This window comes from Nelumbo lutea, chromosome 3 (assembly GCF_056320005.1).
Source record: "Nelumbo lutea isolate HS-2025 chromosome 3, American lotus-T2T, whole genome shotgun sequence".
Lineage (NCBI taxonomy): Eukaryota > Viridiplantae > Streptophyta > Magnoliopsida > Proteales > Nelumbonaceae > Nelumbo > Nelumbo lutea.
The window spans coordinates 112,785,081-112,794,878 of NC_142686.1; the positions used below are offsets into that span (position 1 = coordinate 112,785,081).

General features: G+C 36.8%; 1 protein-coding gene across 2 annotated transcripts in view; it reads right to left on the reverse strand.

Annotated features, from left to right (window-relative positions):
* LOC148867708 (lon protease homolog 1, mitochondrial-like) overlaps nt 1-7,576 on the reverse strand; it is a 56,188-nt gene extending 48,612 nt beyond the window's left edge. For both annotated transcript variants that reach the window (XM_088979261.1, XM_088979260.1), the window contains exons 1-4: nt 6,990-7,576; nt 3,205-3,270; nt 1,213-1,404; nt 1,017-1,082 (exon numbers count right to left, since the gene is read on the reverse strand). In XM_088979261.1, the coding sequence (XP_088835387.1) occupies nt 1,017-1,082; nt 1,213-1,404; nt 3,205-3,270; nt 6,990-7,331 (666 nt within the window). In that variant the 5' untranslated portion in view covers nt 7,332-7,576. The remainder of the gene's footprint in view (nt 1-1,016; nt 1,083-1,212; nt 1,405-3,204; nt 3,271-6,989) is intronic.
* Between the last annotated feature and the right edge of the window lie 2,222 nt (nt 7,577-9,798).

The window sequence follows — 9,798 nt, forward strand, 5'->3', positions numbered from 1 at the left end:
TGGGATCATCACCTGAATAAAGAGGGAAGTCGATTTTGGCAGCCTTGACTAGAAATGCCCCTCCTCACCGAACGCCGCTGCTGCTGGATCCTTCAACCTCCGTGGATTTGGGAGCTGATGACATTCGTTCCAACTGGCCAACCAGTGCTGAGAGAGTTTCTTTGATTTCTCTCAGTTCATTGGTAGTCTGTCGAACTTCTCCTTCTACCCGGTCAATCTGTTCTTCAGCAAACGAAGCTCTAGTGGTTGGCATTGAGGCAAGGCTCTGATACCAATTGGTAAGCCCCGCTATGGTATGTTCACTGGTGAGCTGTTTCGAGGAAGCTCGCCCTCCTGAAATGGATGAGAGGAAGAAGACGAGAGAGAGAGAGAAGGGGAAAATCTCAATGATTCTTCTTGCTTTCATGCATTCGTGAATGGCCTATATAACAAATGGCCAGCTGCCACTATAACCGATTCTAACATTCTTAGTGCATGTTCTCAGTACATGATTAATTTTCAAAACGTGGACGTCGGTTGTATACAAGAGTGATGGGTGATGTCACTCGCGTGATCCTGGGTTTGTTGAATGTGCAGGTTAGATTGATACTGCAAGATTCAAATGCTACTTCAGAGAGAGAGAGAGAGAGAGAGAGTTGGCTGCTACTTCAGATACACTAGCTAAATTGGAATTGAAACGGTGTTTTTCTAATGGTGACAGCATGAGTCTGAATGGTTTTTATTTCAAGTAGATTGTCCATTTTTTCATATTTTGTGCAATTCTCTACATCGTCTCATGTACACCTTTATCTTTTTTGCTATATCATATGATTCATATCCGTCACTTTCTTTATAAATATGTCCAAATTCTTGCAAAATACTAAGCCTTTATAACTTCAAAAAATTTGAGGGTACTGCAATACTTTCACAAGTATCAGATATACTCAACAGAACACAAAATCAGGTATCTCATGAAAACTGTCTCATGAAGACTTTGAGCAAAATTTAATAGGTCTGTATGCTTAGATACAACTTACCATCTCAGTTATCTGCAGTCGCCTATGACCAATAAGAACTACCTGATCCCCTTGGATACTAGTTATCTGGCTTGTCAAATTCAAAAAAAAAAAAAAAAAGGAACTGTTAGAGAGGTTCACCACTTTGAAAGTGTCGCACAAAAAGTTATTTGACCAAGTCAATGCAAGAGATCACTAGAAGTTTAGTAGGAGATACCTGTGCCAAGGTGCCAACTTCATGAAGACGACTGAACAATTCTTTTCCTTTGAGATCACATATATTCTTCTCTGTTTCTGAACCAGATGAAAGACTAGGATCTGACCCTGGTTCATCTTTAAGCAGAAAAGCACCCGCATATGGGGCCTGCCGTTTACGATTTTCCACTAAAGCTGCTAATAGTTTGGGATCCTGCAGGAAAACCTCAAACTTTTCTATGAGCAAGTATTTTCTTTTTTGGGGGTCAAATATGACCATGCAATTGAATTATGTCTTTTGTAGAGTGTCATTAGGAACAACAAAAAAAAAAATAGATACCAATTGCAGTTTTACACAGTAAAACAAAGAAACATCATTTAAGAAACCTAAAGTCCGGTTTGTATTATTGATTGTAATTAAGTATTAGAAAACAACAATCACAAGACTGCAATTTTCTATGTACATGAAAAAGATAAAACCTAGTTCAGTTCGCAAATAAACGTAAGTCAAAGACCCATTATGCAATCATATGTAAATGAACATTGGACAAATCAGACCATAAACTCCACAAAAAAAGTGTACTTAGAAATCAAAGGAGGAAAATTGAAATATAATTATCTGAGAATTTGATGTCATCAACTCCAATGTGCTGTCAGTCATAAGAGAAAAAGAAGGTCATGGCCCCTACCCCAGACGAGAAAACACAGTTGTAAAAAATAATCATCAATTTTGTGAATTTAAAAATAAATTAGTAATTGAGTAATTGAGTTATTCAAGTTTTCCCTTATCACTAATATAAGAATATTCACAATTACCACAGTTGAATAAAATAATCATTAATTTTGTGTATTTAAAGTTCAATTATTAATCCAATAATGAGCTATTTCAACTTTTCCCTATCAATAATATATTATTATTCACAATTACCAATAAAAAAAGGGGCAAAGCTATTGCCAGAGTTTACTGAACAAAGACTATAGCAGTCCTTACAGGAATTGAAATTTGAAAACACATTAGCTCTTAGAAGATCAGACACCACATATACAGTGATAGAACTTTGGAATCTAAAGCCAAAGAGGCAATGGGAAAAGATACTGTGTAGTGCACTTGGGGTGAGATTTGAGAGATCTTGGATTGGCCTCTTTCACCTTCTGTTTTAAGAGGCCATTACTGGTTCATCCTGTATTATCTGAAGATTCTGAACATAGAAGCCGAGACCAAGCATCTGATGTTTTAACTGCTAGGACCAAAGGGTCAAAAATCAATTTTATTAGTTGATCATTTCTTTTGATATATAATATATTCATTGTTCATCAACCAAAACATTTCTACTATTTGTCCAGTCTTGAACTCTATCCTGAAGGCCAAAAAGAAAAGTTTGATCTTGAGGATGTGCCAACCTTTGAAAGGCTAGCTCCAGTACCTTGAATTGGAGAAAAGAAAGAGGGAAGTACTAAGGTGTTTTTTTTATTTCTTACTAAGGAAGGTATTATTCCATGTTGAGTACTAGAAATATGTATTTTTATTTATTAGTCCAAAAGAATTGCCAAAATAACAAATCTAACACAACTAAACAGGGAAAAAATTGCAGTTCTTCCCTCCCAAGATCATGTATTCCTTGTCACAAACTCAGGAGCTCTCCCAAGATCCAATGGCTTTGACTTTCCAGTAGCACCTCAGAAATGACAAACTTTCAACAGATCCCTAGTCCTTCTATCTTGTCCTCCAGAAAAGCCATTCTCATCCGTCCTCTGGAACCTGCAACAACCCTCTTTCTTTGTGGTTTACCTAATGTACTATATTGTTATGCTTTGGCAATCCTGTGTTTAAGTTGAACAAAAGATGGCTTATACCAATTCATCAAAGAAGAAAAAAAAATATGGCTTATGCCAATGTATAACATGAGTGCAAAAACTTAGTGACAACTGACAAATGCCTTTGTAATTGTTCCTATGGGAAATCTGGTGACTAGAAAGGGAATTCAAGAAGCAAGGAAATAATAAGACGTCATACCTTCACATATATTGGCATGTAGAAACCTGGAAATAAAGGTCTATGTGGCAGAGGCAAAGCTAAAACCTGCAAGAATAATCACATTAATAAGAACTTAATAAATGATAACATGATAGTATAAAATGGATAACTCTAGAAAATAAAACAATTGGCCAGTGATTTCATAATCTAGTTAATTAACATATAACAGAAAACACTAGCAGGAATTTGACTAAATTCATGTAAATGAAGTATATATCTTCTTGGATAAAGAGTAACTGAGAGGGAGGGGAAGAGGAGAGAAGGAGAGCATCAACAAAATAAAAGTGGAAAGCTTTCATTAAATAACGTCTGATGTTACCCTTGAAAATTAACAAAAGAGTGTCATAAGTGACCATGTTGACTCTGAGGTGGATGAATTAACATTTTGTAAGTTTAACACATTAAAGAACAATGAACACAGACACCACTTCTCTCCAACCCTGATGCATGAGAAATCTTAAGTTCTTAAGTTTCTCTACCAGATTTTTTTTTTTTTTTGATCGATAACAGAAATCATTATTAATGAATAATACTTGTGAAAATTAATTACAGAAATCTACCAGTTATTGTTCCTTAGCTGAAAAGTAGCAACCCTCAAAATGCTTTCCAATAAGCATGCAACCAGTTCTACATGCATGAGGGGTACAGAAGCACAGTATAATATGTGGATGTTGCCACCAATGGCAAGATTATCTTTAATAAAATTTCTCTTTCCATCACCATCATTTTTTTGAAGCACGTAAAGTATTGAATGTATTAAAGTAAAAAGTAACAGCCCATGTACAATGAGAGCCTGTGCAATGGGAATATATAGAGTGTCAACAAAAGAAAGGCCCATCTTGCAAAAAAGAGTAAAGCTGTTTCACCAGTCTATTCTTTCCATCACTTGTTAGTGGAAAATTTTTTTAGTATAATTCCTCGGATAACATAATTCACCCAATTGGACTAATAACTGGGTTTTTTTGTTATTTGGGTAATCCCCATTCGGGAAATCAGGTAGATATTCCCTTAATTACATCTCTGCTAGGGGCAGAGAAAACCTTCTGATTCTGATTCAGAAGTACCAATGAATAGAGACTAAACTAAGTATGAATTTTCTACAGAATTTTCCTTTGAAAATTCTGGTATATATTCCCTCTTTATTTAAGAGAAAACCAGCATATAAAGAAACAAACATTGAATGCATAACAAGTAAATAGGTATCATCAAAAGCGTGTTTCATCAATAAGGCTACAAATGGCCTTTAAATTATGGTTGTGTGCATTATCATGCTGTGAGGAACCATAATCAGCCAAGTTTCATGAACAAGGCTGTAGATGGTTTTTCCCCTCACACATAGGTTAGTAGGTTGTAAGGAACCATAATCAGCCAAGTTTCATGAACAAGGCTGTAGATGGTTGTCTCCTTACATGTATTTCAATATGAAACAAGGAAGAAAAGAAAAAAAATAAAAGGAAGAAAGAAAGGAGTGAGAAGAATTGATAGAATATGGACTTCCATCTCATGTGAGAAGCACAAGGAGTATCATATTGAAGAGATGTAGGAAGAACACAAGATTCCCTACCTTCTTCTTCCTTTTTCTTTTATGCTCTCCACACCAATCTTCTTCTCTTTTCTCTTCCCACTTGTTTATTAATGCTAGAAATCCATAGCCAACAAAAAAGGCATTATCCAACAAAAAGGCATTAGTCTCTTCTCCTTGTAGAAGAAGGGTTTATATAGAGGAGGGAGGTGGTAAAGTAACTACCCACTCCCCTCTTCTTAGAGTGCCAAGTGTCACTCCACTTAAAATGGGTTAAGGAGGGAAAAGAAAACTTTTCCTTCATAAGGTGACAAGTGTCCCCCACTTCAAGTGGTTAAAGGAAGGAAAATAACTCCTTCCTAGGGTGACATGTGTCCCCCCGCTTCAAGTGGTTAGAGGAGGGAAAACAAATCCTTCTTCCTAGGATGATATGCGTCCCCCCACTTCAAGTGGTTAGAGGAGAGAAAATAAATCCTTCTTCTTAGGGTGACATGTGTCCCTCCACTTCAAGTGGTTAGAGGAGGGAAAACAAATCCTTCTTCTTAGGGCGACATGTGTCCCCCCACTTAAAGTGGTTAGAGGAGGGTAGATAACTCTCTCCCCTAGGGTGACATGTGTCCCCCCACTTCAAGTGGTTAAAGGAGGGAAAATAGTCCTCTTGTTAGAATAGGACAAGTGGCATCCCCTCATAAATAAGTGAGACACCTCACAAGAAATTAATTAAAATGGATTTATTCTTCTAGGGTCTGCTGTTCCACTAAATGTGCTCTACTGCAGGCCCATTAAATGCTTATTGCATTATAAATAAGCCCAAATAACTTGGGGCTTGTTGGACTGCAGGCCCCTTTCTTTATTAAAATGTTTCAGCCCACCAATAGGACTGATTGGGCTTATAAGACAGCCCTTTTCCCTTCTTTATTATTATATTTTTTTAAGCAATGATTGGGAGTATCTTAATAACCTGCTCCAAGTCCAGCAAATTTAAGGACTTAACATCACCATCATCATCCAAGCCTTGTCCCAACCAATGTTTTAAAACACGGAGGCATGACGCGAGGCGTTCCACTACCTAGAGGATGAGGTGTAGTTCAGAACGTAAGAGGCATAAGCCTCCCGAGCACAAGGAGGTGTATCCTTAAGAGGAGGGGGTCAGGAGGAAGAAGGGGGAGAGAGGGACAAGGGGTCTAGGGGCGAAGTCCACCAACCAAAGGGGTTGGGGGCAAACTACTTTCTTTTCCCTTATCTTTTCTTTCACTTTTTTTCTTCTCTTTCTTTTTTTTTTTTCTTTCCCTTCCCTTTCTTTTATTTTTCTTTCCTTTCCTTTTTTTCTTTTTTCTTTTTTTTTGTCTTTTTATATGAGGCGCATGAGGTGTATGCCTCTAGCACACCTCATGAAAAAAGTATATGAGGTGTATACCTCTTGCACCTAAGGCGTACGCCTCAGAGGTGTTAGTGCCTCTGGCATACGCCTCAGGACGTTTTGGGAGTGCCTCGCCTGGAGGCGTAGGCGTACGCCTCCCACGCCTTTTAAAACACTAGTCCCAACTATATTGGGGTTGGCTACATAAATCCTGTTTAATGTCATATCCATTTTTAAATTATTGGTGCTTAAATCATTTCTTACTACTTCTACCCATGACCTCTTTTCAAATCACTTCTTCATACGGTTGCTGTTGATGGCCTTCACTGCACATGACCAAAACATCATAGTCTACTTTCTCTCATCTTGTGACATATTGGACCTACTCCTAAGTTTCTGTAGTGCCAATGGCATGAATATGTATACCCTATATAACTTTCTATATTAGATATATTGTAAAACTATAATGCAATGACAGAACAAAATTCCTATATTATAGGGTTCTCATTGAAATTACACATTCGGGATTGTCAAAGCATTAGAAGATATTGTCCAACCCATCTACGTGCTTAAAGAAGCGAGAGATTCCGTTAGCAATACCAGTAAAACATAAAGTATATCATTTTTCTTCCAAGTGTATCTAAAAGTTCGCAGCAATACCAATTAAAAGTATCCAATAAATGCTGCATTGGAGTGGTAAACAATAAATTAAAGTTCCTCTTTTCCTCTTCCCAGAGATCAAAGTTTGATCAGAAATTTATCTTGCGTGCAAAGTTTTAGAAAATACTCGCGCAAAATAAGAACGAATTAACCAACTTGATTTATCAAAATTGCAATTCAAAATCAAAAAAAAAAAAAAGAAAATGAGACCTGGAAGCCTACCGTGAGATAATCCTCCGGTCTAGGATTAGTGGGGACGATAGCCGATGATGCTTTCGAATCAACTACCTCTGCACTCTCCGCCGCAGCCTCGGTTTCAGCTGACTTGGCCTCAGACTCAACAACCGGATTAGAGTCATTAGACCCATCGCCAGAGTCTGAACAGAAAAATACTCTTTTACATAATCTTAGGTTTCTTGGATTGGAGCTTCTCAAAGAGCCCAAAATTCGAAGTAACGGAGGCCTTTGTTCTCCCCCACAATAGGAATTTGCACTTGCAGGAAGCCTCGCAGTGAAATTCTGCAGTCGGCCCTGTAGACATGAAGCTGACAAAACCCTCAGCATTGATGAAAGCTGATCGAAGAAACCCAACAATTCGGTATTTTCGAGCTTCCCTGCCCTAATTGTCTCTATTTTGCATGTGTTTGTCTATGCAAGGAAGCGCCATTAGTGGACCAAGACAAGAGGAGTCCAGAACAAGAAAGTATTTCATTCAAGTAAATCGGCGCTAAAAGCCCAAAACGGCAAAACCCTCCCAAAATCACAGTTAAGTTAACGGGTCTTGACTCTTGACCACTCTAGAGGAACCCGACGACTTTGCTCCGGAAACCAGATTAAATGGAGCCCGCCCCAGTCTGCTATAGTGCTCTGATTTTCACACCATGAAATTCGATTCCAACGGTTCACGTGTACTTCCTCCAATGCTGGACTCTAGTTCTGTCATGAAGCCCGAAACTCGATCCGATATCCGGGATTATTCCGGAGTTGGGTTGGGTTTTAACTTTTAACTCAACCCGAACCCAATCCTGAAAATTGGGCCTAGAGTCCAAGATCAGCCAATACTAAAATTTGATGCATTTGATTGGGCCCAAGCCCTAACTAGATTTGGGTTGGTATACATATATGCATATAAAAAAAATTATCCTATATGTATATTAAAAATTTGATATATATATATATATATATTTAAAAATTATTATATATATATATGTATAGATGCAAATATGTGTATATAATCGATTTGGGTTTGAATTGGGGTAAGGTTGTACTGGATTTGGCCTATAAAATCTAAGCCAGAGCCTGACATGAAAAATTAAGAAATCCAAACTTTTGGGCCCAATAACCTCTATGTCCAAGCTCGGTCTGGGCCCGGGTTGGATCTACCAAGCTGCATTCCTAAGGTTATGTTTGGTTTGAAGAAAAAAGTAGGGAAAGGAAGGAAAATGTAAGGAAACCTATACAAGGTTTGTAAAGGTTTTCCTTTTTTTCTCTATTTTTCCTTCAAACCAAACACAACCTAAGGCCCCTTTCGTTTTTTAATGAGTTATTTATCCGGGTAAATACAGTTATCTGGATAAGTTTTTCCTGAAAAACACTTATAAATTGACGACTCTTTTTAGATATTTTAATTCCATAATAGATAACAAGTGTTATGAATAAAGTAGAAGGATGCATCCGAAGTACTATATATTTTATTCGTCTACTACCTCCATCACCTAACGAGTATTTTACCCCAAATTCCCTTTTTCTTTGTCTTTCAGATGACAGTATCACCACCGTACCTAATTTTGTTTGGTAAAGCGGACATACTTACATCAGAAACACAACCATTTCTAATTTTTCTTTCTCACATTATTCTAATTCCTAAAACCTTTTACACCATATATATATATTATTGCGTCCTATTCATGGTCTTATCCATCAACAAGTCAACAACATCGTATGAACCATTTCACCTAACATTGCCACGATGGATCACGTATTCTGACCAGAGATCAACCAAGTTTCGAACCAACCATCAATTCATAAACCGAAATGAGGGTTGTTCTGATTTAATTTAGGTAGTGTTTGGTTTGAAGGGAAAAACAATAATAAGGAAAAGTAAGAAAACCTTTACCTTCCTTAGTTCCTTTTTCTTCCGGAAGAATTTTGACCCATCAAAACCCACATGTAAATTTTGATAAATAACACTTGATTGGTTATCACATTTATGGTTGATAATAAGGGTCCATTTGATTCTTTGTCAAAACCAGAATTGAAATGGTCTAATTCGCATAATATGCGTGGTTCAGATAGGAATGGAAATGAAAATTAGAATCATAAAAAATGGGATTTCATTCCCAAGGAAAAGGAGAGGGAATGGCCATTCCCTCAAATGGGGAATGTCATTCCACCAAGAATGGGAATCGGATTCTGAATCCAATTCTAGACCCTTATTCCCACGAACCAAATGGGGCCTAAGTTTTTCAGATATCATCTATTTATATCTATACCACTTATAAAAGTGTGATTGGATCTTATTTTCTAGAATTTTCATTAGACATAATTTACCTCATGATCTTGAGTTATAATGGAGACAAATTTGTATCTTAATAAAAAATAATCTTTAATTGAGATAGCAAACCAAATGAATAATATTTATGGATAGAAAATCTAAGACCCCGGTTATACTACTATTAATGTGTGAATGAAAGTGTGGAATTTTTTGTTTGCCTAGAATACCCAATTTTTTTAATTTGGCCCCCCTCTCATTGTAAAGATATAAATATCATTTGAACAACCACTTTTCTCCTAATTCACATTATTCTTATTTTTGTTTGCCTAGAATACCATTTTTTTTTTAAATTTGGCCCCTCTCTCATTGTAAAGATATAAATATCATTTGAACAACCACTTTTCTCCTAATTCATGTTATTCTTATTAATTCTTATATTTAAGGTAATAACTCCCAATAACGTTGAATCTTATTCCTGACTATAATACCCCTATTTTTGAATTTGGTCTTGCATAAAATGTAATTTGAAGTATAATA